Here is a 15298-nt window from a genome sequence, read left to right as displayed (position 1 = left end):
TTGAGCAGTTGGAACGTGAAGAGAACCCTCTTCCGGATGGATTTGAGCAGTTGGAACGTGAAGAGAACACTCTTCCTTCTCTTCCGGATGGATTTGAGCAGTTGGAACTTGAAGAGAAGACTCTTCCGGATGGATTTGAGCAGTTGGAACGTGAAGAGAACACTCTTCCTTCTCTTCCGCATGGATTTGAGCAGTTGGAACTTGAAGAGAACACTCTTCCTTATCTTCCGGATGAATTTGAGCAGTTGGAACTTGAAGAGAAGACTCTTCCGGATGGATTTGAGCAGTTGGAACGTGAAGAGAACCCTCTTCCGGATGGATTTGAGCCGTTGGAACGTGAAGAGAAAACCCTTCCTTCTTTTCCGGATGGATTTGAGCAGTTGGAACATGAAGAGAAGACTCTTCCGGATGGATTTGAGCAGTTGGAACGTGAAGAGAACACTCTTCCTTATCTTCCGGATGAATTTGAGCAGTTGGAACCTGAAGAGAAGACTCTTCCGGATGGATTTGAGCAGTTGGAACGTGAAGAGAACCCTCTTCCGGATGGATTTGAGCAGTTGGAACGTGAAGAGAACACTCTTCCTTCTCTTCCCGATGGATTTGAGCAGTTGGAACGTGAAGAGAACACTCTTCCTTATCTTCCGGATGAATTTGAGCAGTTGGAACTTGAAGAGAAGACTCTTCCGGATGGATTTGAGCAGTTGGAACGTGAAGAGAACCCTCTTCCGGATGGATTTGAGCCGTTGGAACGTGAAAAGAACACCCTTCCTTCTTTTCCGGATGGATTTGAGCAGTTGGAACATGAAGAGAAGACTCTTCCTTCTCTTCCGCATGGATTTGAGCAGTTGGAACTTGAAGAGAACACTCTTCCTTCTCTTCCGGATGGATTTGAGCAGTTGGAACTTGAAGAGAAGACTCTTCCGGATGGATTTGAGCAGTTGGAACGTGAAGAGAACACTCTTCCTTCTCTTCCGCATGGATTTGAGCAGTTGGAACTTGAAGAGAACACTCTTCCTTATCTTCCTGATGAATTTGAGCCGTTGGAACGTGAAGAGAAAACCCTTCCTTCTTTTCCGGATGGATTTGAGCAGTTGGAACGTGAAAAGAACACTCTTCCGGATGGATTTGAGCAGTTGGAACGTGAAGAGAACACTCTTCCTTCTCTTCCGGGTGGATTTGAGCAGCTGGAACGTGAAGACTTCACTCTTCCATCGCTCACGGATGAATTTGAGCACCTAGAAGGTGAAGAGAAGACTTTTCCGGAAGGATTTGAGCAGCTGGAACATGAAGAGAACATTCTTCCTTCTCTTTCTGAGGGATTTGAGCAGTTGGAACTTGAAGAGAACACTCTTCCTTCTCTTCCGGATGGATATGAGCAGTTGGAACGTGAAGAGAACACTCTTCCTTCTCTTCCGGATGGATTTGAGCAGTTTGAACGTGAAGAGAACACTCTTCCATCGCCCACAGATGGATTTGAGCAGTTGGAACGTGAAGAGAACACTCTTCCGGATGGATTTGAGCAGTTGGAAGGTGAAGAGAAGGCTCGTCCTTCCCTTCCGGATGGATTTGAGCACATGGAATCCGTTCTCCCGGTTTTATCTAGCGGTATCGAAAATACTGTAGCATCGCCAACGGAAGATGAAATCAGAGCTGCAAATAAAAAGGCCAAAAAGGCCAAAAAGAACTTCGATTTGGCTGTCAGGAGACGGGAAAAGAGGCGACTAGAGAAACTAAAAAAGTCTTTACTGTCCGAATCGCCAACCGCCAACCCGGGCGAGATTGATGTCATTTTGACGATTGAGGAGTATCCTTCTGTTCCGTCGTCTGTTCCCGCATTGCCGGAGATTGTTGCAGACTCGGACATGGTTAGCGGTATACCTGATGATTATGGAGTATTAACTCCAGCAGCACTTCCGTCATCCATCGAGCCTGCTGATATGGACGTCTATGGAAAAGTAACATCGAGTAATGCAGCAGCTTCCGCATCAACAGAGGTTTATTCACGACACGACACCTCACCACCTGAAATTGCACAAGAAAGCTCGGCACACTCCCAACAAATGTACGAGCACAACTTCGAGTACATTCATCTGTCTAATTTGCCTTACTTAGCGACAGGCGAACAAATCGTTGCATTCTTCGGAAATCTAGTTGGGCCTGTATATTCCTTCAGCATGTTTTTGGATGAAAACGGTCTCTATACGGGTAAAGCATTACTTCACTTCCGCAATCTGGGCGACGCTTCTAGAGCAATGTTCTTCTTCCGTTACGGGTGTACAATTCAAGGACGCAGAATTAAAATGAAGCTGAAGTTTGCTGCTAATGGATTGCAGCTGCATCCAGGCGAATTTGTTTTACCAAGCCATCTAGCCTCAGACGGTAAACCAATCTATTACTTGCAGCTGTAGGTGCCAGGGAGCTCGAGGTACTACAGCACTGGAAGAAAATGAATCAAAATTGTTTTTCTTGATTATTTGATATTTCTAAATAAACGGGTTTTGCCCGCCAAACGCAACTAGTTTCTGTTCTGAAATTTTTTAACTGGTTTTAACTATACGAATTTTCTTTACGAACAATAAAGGTAACCAACTCACCGTAATGACACTGTTCAGTGCTCATTACTGATTTTAAATCTTTGAGCTGTAATACGCAGTTGACTTACTAATATGGTATTATCGGGTATACTTCACAATATAATTCTTGCTATACATGAATATATATCTCCGCTTAAGTTTTCCCGATAGTTATTTTCTTTTATAGGAATAAAGTAGATATTTCAACCTCATCCTTCTGATGCTTGCGTAAAAAAAGAGCGCAGAATGTTCAATATTATATCTTAAATGCAAGTATTTCTCTTGTGGCTTAGGATGATCCTTGCAAACATTGTTTTGTTTGACGTATTGCACTGATGGTCGATAACCAATCCATTTTAGATGTTGTTTGAAAATAGGGGTGAAATAAAACCAACATCAATACGAATGTAAATTTTAAAATCGAACCAACGAGTTGCGCTGCCAACATTTGGTTTCATAAAGGATATTATAGCTCTCTATAAAATAATTAGCGTTAACACCCTGATGCCAAGTCTGATGCCGTTAAAGTCCATGCGAAATTACTTTGCAGAAGACATATTTCCAGTAGTAGGATAATCAGGATAGAATGCATTAAAACATATTTAGTCCGGTATCTACTTTTCGCTTGCGATCATTGGTCAAATAAGCGCCATAATTATCATCCTCTTGACTACGCCTTTTAGCTTCTGTGCAGTTGCTCTACTAGTAATAAGCGGGCAGATATTTGTTTTGTGTAAATAGGCAATTCTTTTTATGGTATCAGTTTTATAATACGAGATTTTTACATTATAGGTGAAATCTTTTTGAACTTGCAATCTAAAAGCTATCGACGATTTTGAATACTGTTCCGTTTATTCAATTATTTGCAACATCATGACAAACGTACACACTTGAACCCACCATTTGAAACTGTGTTATAGAAACAATCAAAACCCAAAATGGGCATATGTAGGCCTACTCCAGCAAGCATAGATTGGCGAAAACAAATTTCAATAATGATATCGTCATCGGACAGCGTAACATACGACACTTGGGTTTCCTGATCGTCTTGGGTTTCATTCCCTGTAGCGACAATGTGAAGGACTGCTGCATGCCCTTAATCTTCTTGCTGGAGCTCATCGACAGTCGAGGTCAAAAGAGCCCCCCCTTTTCTGACTTCTCTTCTGGATTTCTCTTCTTCTCGACTCGACCTTTTCTAACTATACAGCAGGGGCAGAGCTAATGAATTGATCGGAATTGATCTCCAGATTGTCAATTCGCTCCAACCACGATGTACTAAGAGCTACTGCTACTCCTAGTACATCGTGCTAATAGGCGCTGATAGGGACGTTCGCCCGTGTGAACTCGGCGAAGATCGTATGGTGTTCGTGAAATCAAAATTTAACTATAGCAATACACGCGGCAATTATTGGCAATAAAATCTATCAAAATCGTCATCATTGAATTGGCAGATTCCTCAATCGTTTTCTCCATCCTCTTTTACGCGATTATAGTAGGCTAATATTTCTTCAATTATGTTATGATTATGAATATACTGATGGCTATTATAATTCAAGAAACTCTACAAATGGAGCGAAAAATCCATGCTAATTAAATGCATTGCGAATTTTTTATTTTTATTCATATTTTAAGCGCGGCTAATCGTTCAAACAATTTGGCAATTTTCGCGTTTCCCGGGCGTCTGAGTTGTCTGCTGTGATTACCGTCAAAATGTTGGAGTGAGTCTTCACCTTCACGAGAATGTCAACAAGCAAGTTTGAAAAACTCTCCAGTGAAGCTTTCGGTTTGCCTTGTCACTCACTTCTCTCATCAAATCGTTTCTCATGATGATTGAAATCATTTAGAATTTTATCTTACAACGAATGTGCCTTATCTGGAAGAATTGCCCACTTGCTTGGAATTCTATAGAAATTATGTGGCTCAAAATCGGCCAGTGATTATCCGTAATGCTTTCAACAGCTGGCCGGCGTTATCGAAATGGAACATTGAATACTTAAGGTTTTTTCCCCATTCATACTATTGTTATTTATCAACTCTTATCATAATTTGACATATTTTTGTTATGTTAAAGGCAGTCTTATGGGACAAAAGATGTCACAGTAACCGTCACCCCAAATGGTTATGCTGATGCAGTCACAAATGGACACTTTGTTCTTCCCCTGGAAAAAGTGATGCCCATGAACCAGTTTTTGAAATCACTGGAAAACCCTGTCGTAAACAGGGTGCACTATATTCAAACACAGAACTCCAATCTCACCAAAGAGTTTGCAGAATTGATAGCTGACTCTGCAGACGAGATTGAGTGGGCCTCAACATTGTTTGGCACCAAGCCAGATGCAGTCAATTTCTGGATGGGAGATGAGCGGGCAATCACATCGAGTACCATTACTTCCATCAGTCAAAATATCATAAACTAATACAGATCATTTTCCTATTCACAGTGCACAAGGATCCCTATGAAAACATGTACTGTGTCGTTTCTGGATACAAAGACTTCATTCTCCACCCTCCCACAGACCAGCCATGGATACCTTATGCAAATTATCCCAAAGCTGGTTACCAAGAAATCGACGGAGATTTGAAGATTGTTCCGGATGATGACGGAACCATTCCTTGGATAGATATCGATCCTTTGAAGCCCGACTTGACAAAATATCCCAAGTACAAAAATGCTCGGCAGATTCGATGTCGCGTTGAGAAAGGTGAAATGCTCTACCTGCCCTCGCTTTGGTTCCACCACGTCCGCCAGTCTCACGGCTGCATAGCAGTCAACTACTGGTACGATATGCAATACGACATCAAGTACAATTATTTCGAATTTGTTAAAGACCTGGTCAACTGTGATGCGTGATTTGCCAATAAAATGTCATTGCCTGTTGAACGCAGAGACGATTAAATTCTATGATAGGAATGTATTCTTGATATCTGGAAATCAATGGCACAAGACTAATCAATCCGGCGATGGTGAAACGAACGTAATGCTTTCTTATTAATTATTTATATATAAAAATTCCAAATCCTAGGATGTTGTTGTTTCTTCAGGAGAAGGTGTTGTGGTGGTGGTGGTTTTGAACGACTGAAAAGTGTCCGTGACCATCGGTTCTGTAACGGCTATTTTGGAAAAAATGTTCAGCATTAGAACTCTAAACCAGCATATCTAAAAAAATAGACAAAAACGTTGAAAGTAAAAATGTGTGTATACCTGGACGGAGAGCAGGATCGTTTAGATAGAAGAAAGTCGGCGACAAGGCGCAATCCACTTTGTCAATGTCCTGACATGTTAGCGTGGCTTGGTCAAACAGTAGCCCGGTTCCACACGTAAAAGTATGCGACACCACTCTGTATAATGCAATCGTGTTTTTTTTTTTTCGTTTGTTTTAAAATTCTAAGCTCTCAGATATTTGGAAATAAGATATTAATCTTAGACTTGTCAAACGACTAGACACTCTGCTGGGTGTCGGTTACATTACCTGTTCTTTTTCCCAACTCCACAGGTATAGAATCGTCTGCAGCCACTGGACACGTCGGCGTAGAAGCCTCCGCCTCCTCATTCCTCAAACGAGCACTTTTTGGCCAGAATGACTACATTGATATCCTTGGCCCATCTAATAAGATCACTCGAAAGACCTTACACCCAACTCAATTGTTCAATAATGTTCCTCCCTGGTTAAGAAGAGTAAAAGGAAATGAGCATCAGGTACTACAAAACTCAAAGATTTTACAGAAAAGAGTAAATCTGACTATGTTGTTTCAAACTTAATTCTAGGTCCTGTTGCCCAAGATGAAATTTGTGCAACGAGAAGATTACCCCTCACTCATCCAACAAAGTGGGGCACGCTGAACTCTAGAATAAAAAAGCTTTACAAATATTTGAATACCAAAACAAAGTCACCCTTCTGGAAACATGCTTAGTGAATTTGTGTTTAAAGCAGTAATAAAAAAAATACATGAATAATAATTTTATTATAAATTGCTTATTATCTGAAATCTGAATGCACATTGTGTAATTAATTAGACTTCCAAGTTGAAAAGGCTCACTTTTGAAACAATAATTGCACTTCACACAGAATTCATGTACAGCAAGGTAACAATAAAGAAAAACGATAAGTCTAATCGAGAGGGGATATTACATGATGTTAGTCGTCGAGCTCGTTGATTTCCAGCTCAACGGAGAAGACGGCTTCCCAACGATATCGTACAGCTTCAATCTAATATGTTCAAAACATTAGTAGGATAAATAAAGGATTAATAATAAGACGGGACAAAACAAAGGAGGGAATCAAAATTTAATCACCAGTTGATCAACCGCCTCTCTAGTAGCCAAAGAAACTGTCCATTCGAGAAAATAATACCGGATCTGTTCCGGTTTGCTTACGATTACTTCGAAGCTTTCCTGAATAAAGAAAACAACCAAATGTAATGCAGGTGAAATAGACAAGATATTGGCCGTCATTTTACCAAAGAGACGAGATTGACAAGTTGCTGAAGGCTGAGAAGCGACCCTCTCCCCCTCCCACCCCACGTTCAAAACTGAACTTGATGGCTCGTCAGCCAACGAGGATCACCACATACTAAAACCATACGATAACTTGTGACCATCAAGGCTGTGTTGCTATAACTGGCCGTTTGCTGGTGATTTTTCTGTTGCTTACTATTGCCCCATTCGACCCGTCAGTTTACACAAAAGAGGAATACGCGAGAATCGCTATCCGGCATGAATCGGGTACTCGTCCTCGTAGATCCTACACTACACCGTCCGTTTCACCTTCATCCGCAGATCCCGTCAAAACAGTGTCCTGATCTCCTCTGACGGAGTCCAATCAAAGCCAGCCATTGATCCGCCATGAGTACCGTCCTTAACGGCGGAACAGTAAATCCGGATTTCTCAAGAATATCTAAACCGCAGAATATTAGCTAAATAAAAGAACAACACAATAAAAATGATTTACCAGTGAGAAAGTGAGTCACGCGTTCTTGGTTCGTCTTTGATCACGAAGCAAAATGAGGTGAGACCAACTCGTTCCGAACTTCAGAACAACACCTCGGTTACCGATGACGATTAACATGTTAATTAGTTGATTAAGCGGGTAACTTGTTTCCAAACTGAGCCACTTTTCTGGCTGCTCACTGTTAATAGAAGCGAGTCGCATGATTTTATCCACAACCACCTCGACTTCCTTCTTCCGAAGTGTCGGAAGCCTCCTTACCGCTGATGGTGGGTGAAGACGGTTCATTGGATGCTACGATGACGTCACTGCCCGGAAGATTACTCGAGGATGGAGTTGATTCAGACCCAGACACGTCATTATTAGGAACTACAACTGGGCTTTGCTGCTGCTGCTGTTTACGACCTATTAACAAGGCATCAAATAAAACTGTTTGATCTAACACAAGAGAACTGCGTTACCTTTCAAAAGAGGAGAATAAACTGTAGAACATCGCAGCTGGATAGCCGCTCCAATCAAAGGGAATTTTCGGTCGCATTTCATGCAGCTCATATCGTCTCTCAATAATCGATCCTCTCTCTCCGGATTGGCAACTTTTGACGATGACCCAGAGCAGCTAGCGAAAATCTTTTCCAGCTCCTAGAACAAAGGAAAATTAGTAACAAGATTTGACATTTCAACACGTAAATGATAATAAGACATTAAAATCGTCTTGTTCCTTGCGTCGCTACTATTGCGAATTGATTATAGCACAGTTAAAAATCTTGAGAAAGATATAAAGAAAAATATTGTGAGGTTACACACCACTGGTATCACACTGAATGTTTTTTCTTTCGTGTGAATGGTCAAATGTTTTCAGACAGTTTAAGTATTTGTGCGGACATTACGGACGGGCCAGTTTTTCATCAGTGATCTCGTATGTTGACGTAAGTTGGATCGGTCGTAAAAACGTCACATTTAAAGGGCTTCACTCCCTGATGTTGGGATGACGTGAAGTCGCAAATAATCACTGCCTAAAAATGTTTTCACACATGTATCACAATTCACAGGTGCTATAGCTTGGTCCCATAGAACATATTCATATGTCATACCAAAACATTCTTGTGATGAAAAGACTTTCAAGCATCTTTACATCCATATTTTCTTTGGTGTGTTGTGTCACTAAGCTCAGGATATTCCTGTAAAGAAAATATAATTATTAATGCTAAACCGTTTAGCATTAATAATTGTGACATTTTATCAAAATTCTAACCTTATTGAATGCTTCCAAGTTAAAATCATCATCTCCATTCTCATCTCCGTTGGAGCTCCCTTCAGGGTTATCTTCTGCTGCTTCCTCACTCTCCCTTTTTATGTCATCAAAATTTTCTCTCACCTCAAAGATTGCAGGAGGCTCATTATCATTTTTTACAGCTTGTTTTATCATCTACAATGAAATTGGGATCACTTTTTCTTGCCTGTTTAAAATACACATCAAAATTAAGTCACACCATATCCGAGTCCATCTGCAGTGTCACTTCTTTAAGCACCTGTCTTGCGATATGGACCAGGCTTCCAATCTTTGTTCCAATCTATAAGGTTTTGAATGCAATTTGAGATTTAGTATATCAATACATAATTATATATTCTTCTACCCTAAAAAGAGGAAAGGCTGCTCAAAAAAAAAGGAAAAAAAAAGTGTCTTTGATCTTGGCCTTGCTTTTGTTTACAGCTGTCGTCTGCTAAAGCGGCGGTTAAGCACTTGAAGATGACAGTCGTAACGATGGCAACCAAACGCGATGATTACACCAGATAACACGTAGATCATGTTTTGATTGTTTTTTAATTAAAGAACTCGAGGAAGTTGGCTAATTCAAACAGAATAATTGCATAGATAAATTCACAATAAAACTTACAAAATATGTAAGGTCAAGACGTTCAGTTGCCAAGTTGCTTGATTATACATGTTAATCCTATCTTACCGTTATGGCTACTCATCCTACATACGGGACTATTATCCAATTTTAAATTTTTCTTTTTCTAATTATGTTCTCAAGTAGTAATTGCTGAGAAGTTATTGAACAATGTTGATAAAAACCACTAGATTAATAATTTCTGAACTAATCAGCATTGCGCGATAAAAGATAAATACGAATTTGAAAAAAACTGTGAGCACGGGCGACTGCAGAACAAAAGGGTTCATTGCAAGGTTATAAGTAGAACACATCTGTAGCAGTAAGATCATATCAGAGTCATAGAGTTTGATGGTAAGCTTCAAAGTTTTCTGAAAATCGCATATTATTGACGAATTCTGTGCTAATTGGCAAGTTTCGACGTCGAGATGGGTTTTCTCTCGTCTATTAAGAGTCTTTTGCGTCTTGGGAGTCGGTATGATTTCCTCAAGAAGAAAAAATTGAGATCAACATGCGTTTTACTATCTTTTGTAAATACAAAAGATTGTTCTCCGGATGGATTTGAGCATATGGAACGTGAAAAGAAGACTCTTCCGGATGGATTTGAGCAGTTGGAACGTGAAGAGAACACTCTTCCTTCTCTTCCGCATGGATTTGAGCAGTTGGAACTTGAAGAGAACACTCTTCCTTCTCTTCCGGATGGATTTGAGCAGTTGGAACTTGAAGAGAAGACTCTTCCGGATGGATTTGAGCAGTTGGAACGTGAAGAGAACACTCTTCCTTCTCTTCCGCATGGATTTGAGCAGTTGGAACTTGAAGAGAACACTCTTCCTTATCTTCCGGATGAATTTGAGCAGTTGGAACTTGAAGAGAAGACTCTTCCGGATGGATTTGAGCAGTTGGAACGTGAAGAGAACCCTCTTCCGGATGGATTTGAGCCGTTGGAACGTGAAGAGAAAACCCTTCCTTCTTTTCCGGATGGATTTGAGCAGTTGGAACATGAAGAGAAGACTCTTCCGGATGGATTTGAGCAGTTGGAACGTGAAGAGAACACTCTTCCTTATCTTCCGGATGAATTTGAGCAGTTGGAACCTGAAGAGAAGACTCTTCCGGATGGATTTGAGCAGTTGGAACGTGAAGAGAACCCTCTTCCGGATGGATTTGAGCAGTTGGAACGTGAAGAGAACACTCTTCCTTCTCTTCCGGATGGATTTGAGCTGTTGGAACTTGAAGAGAAGACTCTTCCGGATGGATTTGAGCAGTTGGAACGTGAAGAGAACCCTCTTCCGGATGGATTTGAGCAGTTGGAACGTGAAGAGAACACTCTTCCTTCTCTTCCGCATGGATTTGAGCAGTTGGAACTTGAAGAGAACACTCTTCCTTATCTTCCGGATGAATTTGAGCAGTTGGAACGTGAAGAGAACACTCTTCCGGATGGATTTGAGCAGTTGGAACGTGAAGAGAACCCTCTTCCGGATGGATTTGAGCCGTTGGAACGTGAAGAGAACACCCTTCCTTCTCTTCCGGATGGATTTGAGCAGTTGGAACGTGAAGAGAACACTCTTCCTTCTCTTCCGGATGGATTTGAGCAGTTGGAACTTGAAGAGAACACTCTTCCTTATCTTCCGGATGAATTTGAGCAGTTGGAACGTGAAGAGAACACTCTTCCGGATGGATTTGAGCAGTTGGAACGTGAAGAGAAAACTCTTCCTTCTCTTCCGGATGGATTTGAGCCGTTGGAACGTGAAGAGAACACCCTTCCTTCTCTTCCGGATGGATTTGAGCAGTTGGAACGTGAAGAGAACACTCTTCCTTCTCTTCCGGATGGATTTGAGCAGTTGGAACGTGAAGAGAACCCTCTTCCGGATGGATTTGAGCAGTTGGAACGTGAAGAGAACACCCTTCCTTCTCTTCCGGATAGATTTGAGCAGTTGGAACGTGAAGAGAACACTCTTCCTTATCTTCCGGATGAATTTGAGCAGTTGGAACCTGAAGAGAAGACTCTTCCGGATGGATTTGAGCAGTTGGAACGTGAAGAGAACCCTCTTCCGGATGGATTTGAGCAGTTGGAACGTGAAGAGAACACTCTTCCTTCTCTTCCGCATGGATTTGAGCAGTTGGAACTTGAAGAGCTCACTCTTCCTTCTCTTCCGCATGGATTTGAGCAGTTGGAACGAGAAGAGAACACTCTTCCTTATCTTCCGGATGAATTTGAGCAGTTGGAACGTGAAGAGAACACTCTTCCGGATGGATTTGAGCAGTTGGAACGTGAAGAGAAAACTCTTCCTTCTCTTCCGGATGGATTTGAGCTGTTGGAACTTGAAGAGAAGACTTTTCCGGATGGATTTGAGCAGTTGGAACGAGAAGAGAACACTCTTCCTTCTCTTCCGGATGGATTTGAGCCGTTGGAACGTGAAGAGAACACCCTTCCTTCTCTTCCGGATGGATTTGAGCAGTTGGAACGTGAAGAGAACACTCTTCCTTCTCTTCCGGATGGATTTGAGCAGTTGGAACGTGAAGAGAACCCTCTTCCGGATGGATTTGAGCAGTTGGAACGTGAAGAGTACACTCTTCCTTCTCTTCCGGATGGATTTGAGCTGTTGGAACTTGAAGAGAAGACTTTTCCGGATGGATTTGAGCAGTTGGAACGAGAAGAGAACACTCTTCCTTCTCTTCCGGATGGATTTGAGCCGTTGGAACGTGAAGAGAACACCCTTCCTTCTCTTCCGGATGAATTTGAGCAGTTGGAACGTGAAGAGAACACTCTTCCTTCTCTTCCGGATGGATTTGAGCAGTTGGAACGTGAAGAGAACACTCTTCCTTATCTTCCGGATGAATTTGAGCAGTTGGAACTTGAAGAGAAGACTCTTCCGGATGGATTTGAGCAGTTGGAACGTGAAGAGAACCCTCTTCCGGATGGATTTGAGCCGTTGGAACGAGAAAAGAACACCCTTCCTTCTTTTCCGGATGGATTTGAGCAGTTGGAACATGAAGAGAAGACTCTTCCGGATGGATTTGAGCAGTTGGAACGTGAAGAGAACACTCTTCCTTCTCTACCGGATGGATTTGAGCTGTTGGAACTTGAAGAGAAGACTCTTCCGGATGGATTTGAGCAGTTGGAACGTGAAGAGAACCCTCTTCCGGATGGATTTGAGCAGTTGGAACGTGAAGAGAACCCTCTTCCGGATGGATTTGAGCAGTTGGAACGTGAAGAGAACACTCTTCCTTCTCTTCCGCATGGATTTGAGCAGTTGGAACTTGAAGAGAACACTCTTCCTTCTCTTCCGGATGGATTTGAGCAGTTGGAACTTGAAGAGAAGACTCTTCCGGATGGATTTGAGCAGTTGGAACTTGAAGAGAACACTCTTCCTTATCTTCCGGATGAATTTGAGCAGTTGGAACGTGAAGAGAACACTCTTCCTTCTTTTCCGGATGGATTTGAGCAGTTGGAACATGAAGAGAAGACTCTTCCGGATGGATTTGAGCAGTTGGAACGTGAAGAGAACACTCTTCCTTCTCTTCCGGATGGATTTGAGCAGTTGGAACGTGAAAAGAACACTCTTCCGGATGGATTTGAGCAGTTGGAACGTGAAGAGAACACTCTTCCTTCTCTTCCGGGTGGATTTGAGCAGCTGGAACGTGAAGACTTCACTCTTCCATCGCTCACGGATGAATTTGAGCACCTAGAAGGTGAAGAGAAGACTTTTCCGGAAGGATTTGAGCAGCTGGAACATGAAGAGAACATTCTTCCTTCTCTTTCTGAGGGATTTGAGCAGTTGGAACTTGAAGAGAACACTCTTCCTTCTCTTCCGGATGGATATGAGCAGTTGGAACGTGAAGAGAACACTCTTCCTTCTCTTCCGGATGGATTTGAGCAGTTTGAACGTGAAGAGAACACTCTTCCATCGCCCACAGATGGATTTGAGCAGTTGGAACGTGAAGAGAACACTCTTCCGGATGGATTTGAGCAGTTGGAAGGTGAAGAGAAGGCTCGTCCTTCCCTTCCGGATGGATTTGAGCACATGGAATCCGTTCTCCCGGTTTTATCTAGCGGTATCGAAAATACTGTAGCATCGCCAACGGAAGATGAAATCAGAGCTGCAAATAAAAAGGCCAAAAAGGCCAAAAAGAACTTCGATTTGGCTGTCAGGAGACGGGAAAAGAGGCGACTAGAGAAACTAAAAAAGTCTTTACTGTCCGAATCGCCAACCGCCAACCCGGGCGAGATTGATGTCATTTTGACGATTGAGGAGTATCCTTCTGTTCCGTCGTCTGTTCCCGCATTGCCGGAGATTGTTGCAGACTCGGACATGGTTAGCGGTATACCTGATGATTATGGAGTATTAACTCCAGCAGCACTTCCGTCATCCATCGAGCCTGCTGATATGGACGTCTATGGAAAAGTAACATCGAGTAATGCAGCAGCTTCCGCATCAACAGAGGTTTATTCACGACACGACACCTCACCACCTGAAATTGCACAAGAAAGCTCGGCACACTCCCAACAAATGTACGAGCACAACTTCGAGTACATTCATCTGTCTAATTTGCCTTACTTAGCGACAGGCGAACAAATCGTTGCATTCTTCGGAAATCTAGTTGGGCCTGTATATTCCTTCAGCATGTTTTTGGATGAAAACGGTCTCTATACGGGTAAAGCATTACTTCACTTCCGCAATCTGGGCGACGCTTCTAGAGCAATGTTCTTCTTCCGTTACGGGTGTACAATTCAAGGACGCAGAATTAAAATGAAGCTGAAGTTTGCTGCTAATGGATTGCAGCTGCATCCAGGCGAATTTGTTTTACCAAGCCATCTAGCCTCAGACGGTAAACCAATCTATTACTTGCAGCTGTAGGTGCCAGGGAGCTCGAGGTACTACAGCACTGGAAGAAAATGAATCAAAATTGTTTTTCTTGATTATTTGATATTTCTAAATAAACGGGTTTTGCCCGCCAAACGCAACTAGTTTCTGTTCTGAAATTTTTTAACTGGTTTTAACTATACGAATTTTCTTTACGAACAATAAAGGTAACCAACTCACCGTAATGACACTGTTCAGTGCTCATTACTGATTTTAAATCTTTGAGCTGTAATACGCAGTTGACTTACTAATATGGTATTATCGGGTATACTTCACAATATAATTCTTGCTATACATGAATATATATCTCCGCTTAAGTTTTCCCGATAGTTATTTTCTTTTATAGGAATAAAGTAGATATTTCAACCTCATCCTTCTGATGCTTGCGTAAAAAAAGAGCGCAGAATGTTCAATATTATATCTTAAATGCAAGTATTTCTCTTGTGGCTTAGGATGATCCTTGCAAACATTGTTTTGTTTGACGTATTGCACTGATGGTCGATAACCAATCCATTTTAGATGTTGTTTGAAAATAGGGGTGAAATAAAACCAACATCAATACGAATGTAAATTTTAAAATCGAACCAACGAGTTGCGCTGCCAACATTTGGTTTCATAAAGGATATTATAGCTCTCTATAAAATAATTAGCGTTAACACCCTGATGCCAAGTCTGATGCCGTTAAAGTCCATGCGAAATTACTTTGCAGAAGACATATTTCCAGTAGTAGGATAATCAGGATAGAATGCATTAAAACATATTTAGTCCGGTATCTACTTTTCGCTTGCGATCATTGGTCAAATAAGCGCCATAATTATCATCCTCTTGACTACGCCTTTTAGCTTCTGTGCAGTTGCTCTACTAGTAATAAGCGGGCAGATATTTGTTTTGTGTAAATAGGCAATTCTTTTTATGGTATCAGTTTTATAATACGAGATTTTTACATTATAGGTGAAATCTTTTTGAACTTGCAATCTAAAAGCTATCGACGATTTTGAATACTGTTCCGTTTATTCAATTATTTG

At 41.7% G+C, this 15298-nt stretch overlaps 1 protein-coding gene and 1 long non-coding RNA gene across 4 annotated transcripts; one reads left to right on the top strand and one right to left on the bottom strand.

The window, feature by feature from the left end:
* The first annotated feature begins 4239 nt into the window (after positions 1-4239).
* LOC124314639 (bifunctional peptidase and (3S)-lysyl hydroxylase Jmjd7-like) lies at positions 4240-5454 on the top strand. Its single transcript, XM_046780313.1, has 4 exons — positions 4240-4356; positions 4418-4571; positions 4645-4952; positions 5015-5454. The coding sequence occupies exons 1-4, from the start codon at positions 4314-4316 to the stop codon at positions 5422-5424; spliced, it is 915 nt and encodes a 304-aa protein (XP_046636269.1). The 5' UTR covers positions 4240-4313; the 3' UTR covers positions 5425-5454.
* Positions 5455-5470: 16 nt separating this feature from the next.
* LOC124315400 lies at positions 5471-9384 on the bottom strand. 3 transcript variants are annotated; one of them, XR_006911768.1, is made up of 14 exons: positions 9154-9379; positions 9010-9090; positions 8772-8945; positions 8611-8697; positions 8324-8532; positions 7981-8158; positions 7781-7924; positions 7523-7700; positions 7032-7468; positions 6868-6966; positions 6315-6781; positions 6044-6236; positions 5776-5912; positions 5471-5684 (listed from the first exon to the last, which is right to left on the bottom strand). It is a non-coding gene; the product is annotated as an uncharacterized LOC124315400 (long non-coding RNA). The 3 variants fall into 3 exon arrangements; XR_006911825.1 differs by having other exon boundaries at positions 7523-7924; positions 8772-8976; positions 9049-9090; positions 9154-9384; XR_006911525.1 differs by having other exon boundaries at positions 7523-7924; positions 9154-9383.
* Between the last annotated feature and the right edge of the window lie 5914 nt (positions 9385-15298).

This window comes from Daphnia pulicaria, chromosome 1 (genome assembly GCF_021234035.1).
Source record: "Daphnia pulicaria isolate SC F1-1A chromosome 1, SC_F0-13Bv2, whole genome shotgun sequence".
Classification (NCBI taxonomy): Eukaryota; Metazoa; Arthropoda; class Branchiopoda; order Diplostraca; family Daphniidae; genus Daphnia; species Daphnia pulicaria.
Note: the sequence above shows the minus strand (reverse complement) of the source record. Positions and strands in the feature narration are given on the sequence as shown.

Coding starts and splice junctions, on each gene's coding strand:
- LOC124314639 (XM_046780313.1), top strand. CDS start 4,314: ATGTCAACAAGCAAGTTTGAAAAACTCTCCAGTGAAGCTTTCG. Junction 4,357..4,417: donor ACTCTCCAGTGAAGCTTTCG/GTTTGCCTTGTC, acceptor GAAATCATTTAG/AATTTTATCTTACAACGAAT. Junction 4,953..5,014: donor TGAGCGGGCAATCACATCGA/GTACCATTACTT, acceptor TCCTATTCACAG/TGCACAAGGATCCCTATGAA.